The sequence below is a fragment of the Thermothelomyces heterothallicus genome, assembly GCF_042370625.1.
Source record: "Thermothelomyces heterothallicus CBS 202.75 unplaced genomic scaffold P884_scaffold_13, whole genome shotgun sequence".
Taxonomy (NCBI): domain Eukaryota; kingdom Fungi; phylum Ascomycota; class Sordariomycetes; order Sordariales; family Chaetomiaceae; genus Thermothelomyces; species Thermothelomyces heterothallicus.
This window is the reverse complement of record NW_027192574.1, coordinates 513,792-524,054: the sequence shown is the minus strand read 5'-3', so window position 1 is coordinate 524,054 and position 10,263 is coordinate 513,792. Positions and strand designations below refer to the sequence as shown.

General features: G+C 54.7%; 3 protein-coding genes across 3 annotated transcripts in view; 2 read left to right on the top strand and 1 right to left on the bottom strand.

Moving 5' to 3' along the window:
* The window catches only part of P884DRAFT_202184 (Non-repetitive/WGA-negative nucleoporin C-terminal-domain-containing protein), a gene marked incomplete at both ends in the record, with an annotated part of 4,538 nt that extends 3,640 nt beyond the window's left edge, over positions 1-898 (top strand). The window contains one exon of the mRNA XM_069438404.1: positions 56-898. Within this exon, the coding sequence (XP_069297056.1) occupies positions 56-898 (843 nt within the window). The remainder of the gene's footprint in view (positions 1-55) is intronic.
* Positions 899-4,509: 3,611 nt separating this feature from the next.
* On the top strand, positions 4,510-4,800 carry P884DRAFT_244661 (uncharacterized protein; the record flags this gene model as incomplete). Its single annotated transcript, XM_069440382.1, has 1 exon — positions 4,510-4,800. One exon carries the CDS (start codon positions 4,510-4,512, stop codon positions 4,798-4,800), a length of 291 nt encoding a protein of 96 aa, XP_069297055.1.
* A 335-nt stretch (positions 4,801-5,135) lies between these two features.
* On the bottom strand, positions 5,136-7,248 carry P884DRAFT_225097 (fungal chitosanase of glycosyl hydrolase group 75-domain-containing protein). Its single transcript, XM_069439607.1, has 3 exons — positions 6,653-7,248; positions 6,205-6,542; positions 5,136-6,078 (listed from the first exon to the last, which is right to left on the bottom strand). Exons 1-3 carry the CDS (start codon positions 6,813-6,815, stop codon positions 5,302-5,304), a joined length of 1,278 nt encoding a protein of 425 aa, XP_069297054.1. The 5' UTR covers positions 6,816-7,248; the 3' UTR covers positions 5,136-5,301.
* Between the last annotated feature and the right edge of the window lie 3,015 nt (positions 7,249-10,263).

The following is a 10,263-nucleotide window of genomic DNA, read 5'->3' as shown; positions in this document are numbered from 1 at the left end:
TTTTTTTTTTTTTTTTTTTTTTTTTTTTTTTTTTTTTTTGCTAATGATGTTGCAGCTGTACAACGAATACGCCGATCAAGCAGCTTACTTCGACCTCTGCCTCCTGATCTACCATGCTGCCGACTACCACAACCCGCGCGTCATCACCGATACCTGGCTGCGCTTGATCGAGCAAACGTCCTACGAAACCGAACAACGCCAAGCACACTGGCAACTAGCCCAGGCGGGTCAGCCCCTCCCGGAAGGCGTACCACCCATCACGGGCGAACCGCCGCTGCCGTACGAATCCGTCTCTCAGCAGATCCAGCTCATCGCCCACCGCACATCACTGGACAGCTTGGTGTTCCCGGTCGACACCCTACTCCCCGAGGTCTGCAAGTATGCCGTCAACAACGGCCAGGACGCCTCCATTGGCGCTGATCCCTGCTGGCCGGTGCTGCTGTTCCTGAACTTGGGCGTGCCGCACGCGTTGGTCGTGCAGGTGCTGGAAAACATGTTTGACGCGCAAGAGGCGCCATTTACCGGGCGCCGGAGGAAGATCGTCGTGCAGTGGATCGCTGTGGCCGTCGAGGCGTGGGTCAGGGAAGTGGAGAGGCGCGCTGCCGGGGCGGCGGCCTCGGGCGGAAGCTTTGGTGCGTCCTCTTCTGTCGGCGCTAGCGGAGGTGGCGCTCCCGGCGGGGACGGGGTGATTGGCGTGTGGGTGAGCGAGCTGCTCGCGCGGGCGGATGAGTGTCTGGCGCAGATTGCGCCTGCCCCTGCGAGCGCGAGGACTGCCGGGCAAGTTTCGGCCGAGGCAGAGGAGACATTGGAGTTGAGGAGACTGGTCAAGGGTCTGAAGAGGAGTGTGGATGGGATCTTGGGTGGTGACGGGCTTCTTGGGGGAAGTCTATTTCGGTAAAGCGCGGGGTTTTCGGGCGAGGGCCAAACCAAAGGGGGTTGCAAAAGGAGGTGCAGGAAGAGAGACACGTTGGGTATCTAACATGTCCGTCAAATCGTGGTGCCGTTCGAGGAGAGTTGGCCAATTGGCCACGATCAGAACACCCTGGTCGGCGTGGTCTGATGCGTTGTAAATCGGGTTTCACTCGGTCAGGTATAATATCATTGTATGTACAGTACATACTAGGTACTTGCGGTGTTTGAGCGTTTTGCCTGCACCCGACTTCAGTTGTGAAATGTGGAACAGCAAATGGGTTGCTCCTTACTTGGTAACTGTGTCGTGACATGGTGGTGTTGGCGTGAATGAATTGGAATGAAGCGTTTCCTGCGGAGCCGGGACTAGTCAGCAGAGGGAACAGACTCCAAGCCGACGACGTATTAATTAGTCCTCGACGCCTATAAGTTATTCGCTTGGCCTCGGGATATCAACTTCTGATTCCTTCTTTCTTTCATCGCCTCCTTGGTTTCATGAGTACCACAAAGGATTTGATTATTAAACAATGCCCACCAATTAACCGACCTGGGAAGAGTGCCTCCTCCTCAAGGCAGCCTCCTTTAGCAACTGTGTGCTCAACGCAATCGTGCTACACCTGATTTTAGCTCCCATAATAGCGCGCCGATACTGGTTTTGAAAGACAAAGTGTTACATGGCCATTCCGTAGCACGTAATAAACATGTCCTTGTGAACTAAACTTTGGCAACTGGCCAATGTAATTGTGATTTGACTGATCTCATCCTTGAGCCTGCTCTGGTCCAAGTTCTTTGGCTTCCCCAGGTGTTCGCTCCTGAGAGGCATCAACTAGGGGCGTTTAAATCTCCCGAGCGGAAAACCGGTTTCCACCAGGGAGCTGGGGACGGATGCGAGCCTACCTATTATATATTTCGCTGACAAAGTAAGAGAGGCCTTAGTGGTTTGGAACCGGAACCGGTCCATAATTTAGCTGTCGATACGAATGTTACTAGGTCTTTCGCTTTATAGCACGATATAATATGCGAGATCGATGATGCCTATTTAGCGTACGGACGGGAACAACGGGTGCTCGAACGCAGGGATGAAAGAGTGTAGACAGAGATGGCGCTATGGCGACCAAAGCAAGACAAGCGCAAGATAGACGTGCGAATGATGTGCTAGTTAATATGTGGTACGCTAATTACTCACGCTGCTGCTCTTTGTGCAATGCTGGTATCTCTTTCAGGCACTAAGAGGCTCGCAATTTGGTAAATGAGTATGGGATGCTCCGAGCTCCGAGCTGCCCCTCTGGCCAGCCGATGTATCTTACCCCCGAAATCCACAGGTAACTGCTTGGTGTTAGCGTGGGCACTGTGGTAGGCCCGTTCCAATTCGCTACCTTACTACCTTACGGACGGAGAGCGGCGCTAGGATTTGCAACGGCTTGTTAAGCTATGCGCACTGGTTAGATGTAACCTGCCAGCAGTTCAAATCCTCTCTCCTCTACGGAGGTATTCCGGATTAGATCGGCACGTCTCGTCGGAATTTGATAGGTGCTGTGTTTACCGGGCCGCTGCGTTTCGTAAATTGGAAGAGCAGAAAAAGGAGTCCCTGGGACCCTCATGCGATGCTGATGATGAATGGCGGGCCAGAAGTTCAGGCGATTGGCATCAGGTCGTACACCTCGTGCCCAGCACATCACAAATCAAGTTTAACCCCGTAGATACTGATACGCAACCTGCAGCTGGTATCTTATATACCTTATATATATCTCTGCGAAACACTGCGAGCAGGTATTCAACGGATATTGCTTCCTGCAAGGGACAACGTACCACAGACAGAGAGTAGCGAGAGCGAGGTTCCTTGGCATCGCGGTGCGGGACTTGGCTCGCGGCGAACCTCGAGTATGCGGCGGAATACTCTTACACACCATGCGTAGGGCGAGGTTCCACGTGAATCCCCGGCTCCCAAAGTTCTGTGCAGCATTGGTGGAATAGGGCAACGGAGCGGCGTTCCGTCGTTCTAGTGTATTGCAAGGATGATCAGTCTAGGTCACGGATGATGTGATGTATCATAAGGACGGCAGCGCCACGAAAAAGTCGAGAATCAGGAACAAAAATGACGCTGGCACACCGTCCATTGCAGCGAGCCATGCCCTCTGAGAATTTCGAATTCAACCACGCAACACCACGGCAGGTGCCGGCGTGCAGTGTTTGAAGTGGCCCAAATGCATGCTTCTTTGTACGGGTGAAATATGGATAAAGACCCCGCAATATATTCATGAAACGGCCATTGGGTAGTGTGGCGGGAGAAACCAACGGGACCTGCCTCAAATCCGGGACGGTGCATGCTACCCAGCTGCCGGAACCCAGCAATGTTGCCCGCCTAACCGGAAAGAGCTGCCCCCCAGGCCTGCACCGGCTCCGTGCCGATCTCTTCCTGAGTTGGTCGTTGGGCCGGCTCTCGACCCTGCTCCCAGGGTTCCATTGGCCAATTCGGCTCAAGTCCATCTTGGTAGCCAAGGGGGCCAGGAATGGAGCAAGTGACCTTTCGGCATAAATTAGGAACGGAACGAGCAAGCAAATCAACCGTCTTTGGATATGGCCACCCCCTGACAAGAAGGATGGATGGAAATTACGAGGTTCCTCGTCTCTTCTTCAATCCCACAAAACTGCAGGCGGCCTGGGCAAGGAAGAGTGAGATGCAATTATCATTCTTCCATTCAAACCACGTGCCGCGTATATGCACTTTACTACACTAACATATAGTACGATGCCCAAGGTAGTGTAGCTGAGTGACATAGTTGGCTATTCTTGGAAATCGTTTTTCCCGAGCCAAGCTCTTCATCCCCTTCTCCTTTTCTGTTCTGCGTTCTTTCGGCGAATAGTAAACTGGGAAGTGCAACGCTCCCCAACAAGGCCGGTCGGAGCTTCCGAGTTGAGTGGTCATTTCTCCCTTGGGGAAATCACTGCAGCAGTGTCGATCGCACCCTCCGTCCGGGGCACCCTTTCCAAATATTATCCCAGTTTTCTCGGCGGGCCCTCCTAGATTTCCACACTAGTGTAGTGTAGCCTCCTCCCACGTCCCTCAATTCCCGGCGTCCAGGTTACGCACCCCTCGCACCCATATTCCCACCAGACTCATCTCTTCTCCTGTCGTTGCATCCCACTTGCGCTGGCCGAACCAACCACGTACCCCCGGACCTGGACTCTTAAAAACCATCCCATTCTTGGCCAACGCGCAGCTTTCCTGGTTGAGCACTCTCCTCTGCACGAGCCTCCAAAAGTGGTCCCTCTGGTCGTCGTTTTCCGGTTCGCCTTTCCACGAACTTGGGTTGCACGCTCGTTTTACTAGCTCATCCGCCACAACCGATACCCGGGATCAGGTAGCAGAGGGCGCATTCTAGACCACCACTCTCATCCTTGGCCGCCCGGTCCCTGGTATAAGGAGCCGGCCCAGCGACGTCGCAGCCAGAGGCTGTCTTGTTCTCCCAGCCAGATCGCCGAGCCTCATTCCATCCGTCAAGGATCGACAACTCTCACCCGCGCCGATCACCGTTCATCACTGATCAGCCGTCAAGATGAAGGCACGTCATGACCCTCTTTCCCTTTCGACTATGATATATGGTCCGTTTCGAGTACTCTGAACTAACCTCTCAACAGCTGCTCGCCCTTCTCGCGACCACCGCCGCTTTCCTCACCTCGACCCTCGCGGCCCCGGTGGAAAGCAATGACAGCTCCGCAACGGGCAAGGCTCCTCAGGCCAAGACCGCGTCAAAATATGGCACGCCTCAGTGCAAGTCGGCCATGATGAACGACCTGTGCATCTCGAACAACGCCAATGCCTACTGCGATGTCACAGGTTTCCACAACGACTTCATGAAGAGCTGCGCGGGCAACTGTTACTGTGCTTGAGGTGGCTTTGCTGCGAATCATAACGGCGTCGACCGAGAAGGCATGCATTGCGGTGATGGAACAGGATTCCTGGGGTTTTGTGAGTTGGGGGTAGCATGGGGGAGTGTGACGTCGAGGATTGGCGGATGATGGTAGGAAGAGGGCCGTGGGCCATCCTGGGCCAACCACAACCATCAGCGCCGTTGGGGAGTTCCCGAATATCGGGCGCAGGAGATCAAGACTCTTTGCCGGTGGCTCTGAGCTTATGCGATTTATGGACGTTCAGTGGTCCCTATACCAAGCTCTGGTGATGCTGTAAGATGGTTCTTCGGCGATTGTCATTATCTTATTTACCTAGCTTGGACTGTATTTCATGAAGCTCCAGATACCAACGAGCGGTGTCTCTCGTCCATCGCCCGCCGATCCATGGCGGCCACAAACAGATTACACCACATTCGTGACAAATTGTCCATCCGGATGGATGATCGCATTAACCACCAACTCTTTGCCTGGCCTCCCTAATTACTGTGTATACCAGCAGTACCCCGCACTCGCGTTGCACTCATAGGGATCCGAGCAGTCATCGTCGGTCGTGCACTTGGCCCCGAGGCAGTGGCCGGGCCACTCGCACCCCGCCGTGCACACCTTCTCAGACGAGTCGCAGTAGAGCTGTCCGGAGCAGTCATGGTCAGTCGAGCACTTGGCGCCCTCGCAGTGACCGGCCCACTCGCACACGTAGCTGGGAGAGGTGCCGCTGCCCGTACCTGGGTCGGTCCCGCATTTGCCATTGATGCAGGCCCACGGGTCCGAGCAGTCGTCGTCGGTCGAACAGCTCGCGCCCTCGCAGTGGCCGGGCCACTCGCACTCGTCGGAACCGTCGCCGCCGTTGCCCGGGTCGTCTCCGCCGCCGTTGCCCGGGTCGTCTCCGCCGCCGTTGCCCGGGTCGTCTCCGCCGCCGTTGCCCGGGTCCCCGCCGCCGCTGCCGCCGCCGCCGCCGATCCGCTGGATGAGCTTGTTGCCGAGCCCCTCGATGGACGACTCGAAGGCCTGCCAGCTGTCGGCGGCCCAGTTGGCGCCGTTGGCGCCCGGCACGGCGTCGTCGCCGGGGAAGGCAATGTAGAGCACGTCGGTCTCGTCGTGCCCGTTGTTGCCCGTCATGCTGGTGCCGAAGCAGGCCGTGGCCAGCGAGATGGACGCCTCGCCCACCATGGGCTTGTCGCCGTCGTCGCCGTTCTCGTCGCCCCAGACGCCGTAGATCTGGTCGTTGTGTCGATCGAAAAAAAAAAAATGGATGTGGTGCTTAGTTAAGGCTCTTTGGTATATCTGTTTTTTTTTTTGTTGTTGTTGTTTTGCAGAAAAAAGAAAGTATAAAAAGAAGAAATGGGAAAAGGGGGGGGCGGGGAGGGGCGGAGAGTTGACACTCACCAGCTTGTTGTTGCAGACGACGGCCATGACCGACAGGGGCTTGATACCGTACTTCTGCGGGTCGAACGTCTTCCAGCCGCTCTTGGAGCCCGTGTTGCCAAAGACGACGTACGGGTGCACGTAGGCGTTGAGGTCCTTGACGCCCTTCTTGTAGCCCTCGACGATGTCCTGGAACGAGGTGATGGACTGGGTGTCTTGGCTGTTGCCGCACCGGCCGTCGTCGCCCTTGCCGTTCTGCTCGCCGTCGCAGTCAATGTCCATGTCGGCGAATGCGCTGCCCGAGCCCTTGAGGTAGATGACGTTGTAGTCGGACAGGTGGTCACCGCAGTAGGCGAAGGCTGGCCCGCGGGAAGAAGGAAGGGGGGGGGGGGTTCACAGCGTTAGCGCGAGGGGGGGCCGGACCGTACTCTTACTGAAGAGGGCGGTGATGGGTGGTTTAGTGGCTTACTGTTGGGGCCGTCGTCCTTGGCGTAGAAGCCCGTGGCCAGCTTGTTGGAGCAAGCGCCCTCAGCCTTGAGCGAGTCATAGAAGCTCTGGACGTTGGAGGGCACGTCGCGGGCCGCGACGCCGGCCGCGCCGACGAGGGCGGACAGGAGCATCTGGTTGCGCATCTTGCTTCTCCTCTCTCTCTCACTTGTCTGTTGGCGAATAGAGACGAAGAAGTAATAACCCCGGAGGATCTCTCTCTTTGGGGATGTCGTGGCTCGAGAGAACTACAGAGCAAGTGAGAGGAAGAGATGCGGCGGCTGCGAGACGTTGCTCCTTGATTTATGTCCAACTGGCATGCTGCGCCTCCCTCATGGTCTGTTCGAGCTGCCTCTTCCAATTCCCCTTCATAGCGCTCTCAGTGTTGCATTTTCGGCCCATCCCTTGGCCGGGCCCATGGGCCAACCCCATGATGAGCCCCTCTGGTTGCAGCGGTTGACGATCCCAAACTGCCTTGTGGAGACTGGGGAAGAGACCAACTTCCCATTGACTAAACCCCCATTGGGCTGGCTACAAGTAAGCTTAGTGAGGTTGAGGCCAAAAGGGTGCGGCACAGTGTCGGTGAAAGTTCTCTGCTGATCAAGGTTCACAACACTCTTCACAACACACTCAAAAACTAGCGTGGTACCGAGAGCATCGGGCCAGGGGCAACTCCGCCATTGGGCGGCCGCTTGCAGTGTAGTGTACCGAGGTACAGCACTGTACATACAGTCTAAAGTGTGCCCAGGGCGCCAGGAACAGCCTCCCGCGTCTACGCACCTCCCGAATCGGGTAAACTGGCGAAACGATCGAGTCCACATCGGTGGACAAATCAAGCCGTGCCCGGCGGGGACCGCTCGGCGCGATGGCTGTCGTCTCTGTTTGCTTAGAGACCTGGTACGCAGTAATACGTTAAAATAAAATAAAAATGTGAAATGTCTCATACATGAACATGGGCATGTGCATGTGTTAGTCGGGATCCGACTGCATGAAGTGTGTAGTGGAGCGGGGAGGGGGGGAATAAAGTAAAATAAAGGATCTTTGTGGACCCGACTTTTCGAACGATTGAAATCACATGGTGAGAGCTGGGGGGCCCGTGACGAGGTTGAATGAGACTCCTGAATGAAGAAGCACCAATCGCATTTATGTGCATTAACTTGGGAGCCTATCGTTGCGGGAGCTGAAAGTCTGTCCATGCAACATTGGAGAACACCTGCAAATAAGATGCGCTGAGTGAGGACCACCTAGTCCACTAAAGCCGGCCCGGCACCAGGCAAGTGTAGCCGTCCTCGGCACTGTCGTTTCAAGCTTAATGCCGCTGGGAACCGCTAGGCAACTTTTTGGGTAAGCCGTGATCTGGACACCTCAAGGACTGAGAAGAAGAAATCAGTGTCAGACGACGGTGTTCTCATAGTGGGCTGAAGAATAAAGGGGTTTGCAAGCGACAAGCGTATGGCCGAAGTAATGCCATGTTTTTTCTGCAGTATGTTCCATAAACTTTCCGTGCTGTACATACATCTACACATGTGTGCAAGCTATTGGTAGTGAGCGGTTTGCAAGGGATCCTTGCTTCTGTTGTCTCTGGCCACTCCATACTTGGTAGTTGCTACCAAAACCGATTCGAGTACCGGGAAGGACACATTCCTCTTGCATTCCTCCTCTAACTAATGCTGCGAGTAGTGGGGAATTTGAATGGTGTGTTACATGCAAGGACTTGTTATTATTACTGCTCTATGCAGGAATGTTTGAGCGCCCTCTTCTATTTGTTTCTCTCTTTCTTTGTTTTCGGAGGAAAAAAAGGGAAAAGAGAGAGAGTAACTTATGACAAGAGGTAATTAATTACGACGAGGGCGCCGGCCTTCCAAAATGGGCTTGGCACTCCGCGCGTCCTACGTTAGCAACGGAAAGTAATTCCCGGTTTTATTTGTGACGGATGGCCGATGCAATGATATGAGTCCATTGTATCAAAGCTCACCGCGAGATTGGAGTGGAGGAGTGAAGTTTTCGAGGCCGGGAGGAACCAGGACTACACTACGAAGTACTAATTACACTCGAATACGAAGAGTAATTATGCAACACACCTCACATGTGCTCTGGCTAGAGTAGCTTCAAATCCTTCAGCATCATCGTATTCAAGCTGATGTAGCATTCCGTGCCGTACACTAACAGTCCTCGGGGACTGCTTCGGCAGCTGGGTTTGCACGTTGGCCGTGTTGTACATACATACGACTTGAGGGTTCCAGAATAGGGGTTCAACCGTGAAAGTGGCCAATGACGTACCAGTCTTGTTATCACAGCCCTCCATCGGCCCGTCCATACCTACCTCCACCTCGGCGCTTGTTGTACTGCCCCAACTTGTCATCGGTGGTCTGGAGGCTCCACTATAGACAGCTCCGGAAGAGCCGCTCGGTTGCCGCTTCCTCGAACTACCAGCTGGGTAGCTGGGTACTTCTAGATAGGTAACGAGCACACCAGTTCCGGGTATTGAGACGAGATTCATGTCAGCCAACTCTAAAGTCCCTGCCGTTTTTTTTTCTCTGGTTAATTAGTGTACGTAGTTAGGGGCTTGACAGTGGTGCGGATTTGCTTAAGAACAGACTCCGGATCTCAGATAATTACGGAATTGCCCAACATGGCAGCCGCTCGCCTCGGCCTGTTGGGAAAAACTCAAACACAGGAAGGACAGGCAGTGCTAGTAGTTGATGTAGTCGTGTCTAGCGCGCGAGCAGACTCACCACCGTTCCTCCTCCCAGCCCACATCACCGCCAATCTTTGCTCCTCAACTCATGCCCGCGCTATGTCCAACGGCGAGACAGGGGGTTACCGAGGAAGTTGTGTAGCCGCCGGAGGTCGGGGTCTCGTACAAGCATGATGGATAGTAGTGCCATCTCTGCAAGCTAGGTGAACGGTCCCCGAGTAGCGTTTGCTGTATATTCCCCTCAAGTATCATGGAAGAGCCATAATGCAACGTAATAGCCGATAATTAAAGAGCTTGATGGTTTCTGGGTGAGCTGTCCACGGCGGAAATAATCAGCAGAAGCCAAATTGCAGAGTTGAGCCGACGCCTGGAGGGCGTAGGGCGTAAACATCTGCCCGCGGCGAGTGGCCGAGCGCCGTGTTGAGAACCCCGCACGGCAAGACCTTCCGATCAAGTGGCTACTGTTGGGAGAAGACGAGAGATGCGATTCCGAGGGCCCGGTGGATCCTTCAAATTGTCGGTAAGGTGCTCGAAGACGTGGTGTCGCAACTCGGCCGGTAGCGCTTCCAGCGTGGTTAAATACTTGGGGCGCAGCCATATTGCTTCGGACAATTAGTTACTGGTAGAGCTGATGGCCGCCGCTCTCGAGACCAGGTTTTCAATGGGGTTGCCGACGTTGCCGGCTCCATTACCGTCAACTTGCTGTGGAGTATTCAGATGTATGTTGCTGGTCCTAGAAAAAGTCGAGGCCAAAGTGGCATGGCACCTGGGCTTGTGGTCCGCATTGCACCTGCACCTTTTCCCAGTCGCGTGAAGAGAACAAGCAAGAAAGCAAGAAAGCAAGAAAGCAAGAAAGCAAGAAAGCAAGAAAGCAAGAAAGCAAGAAAGCAAGAAAG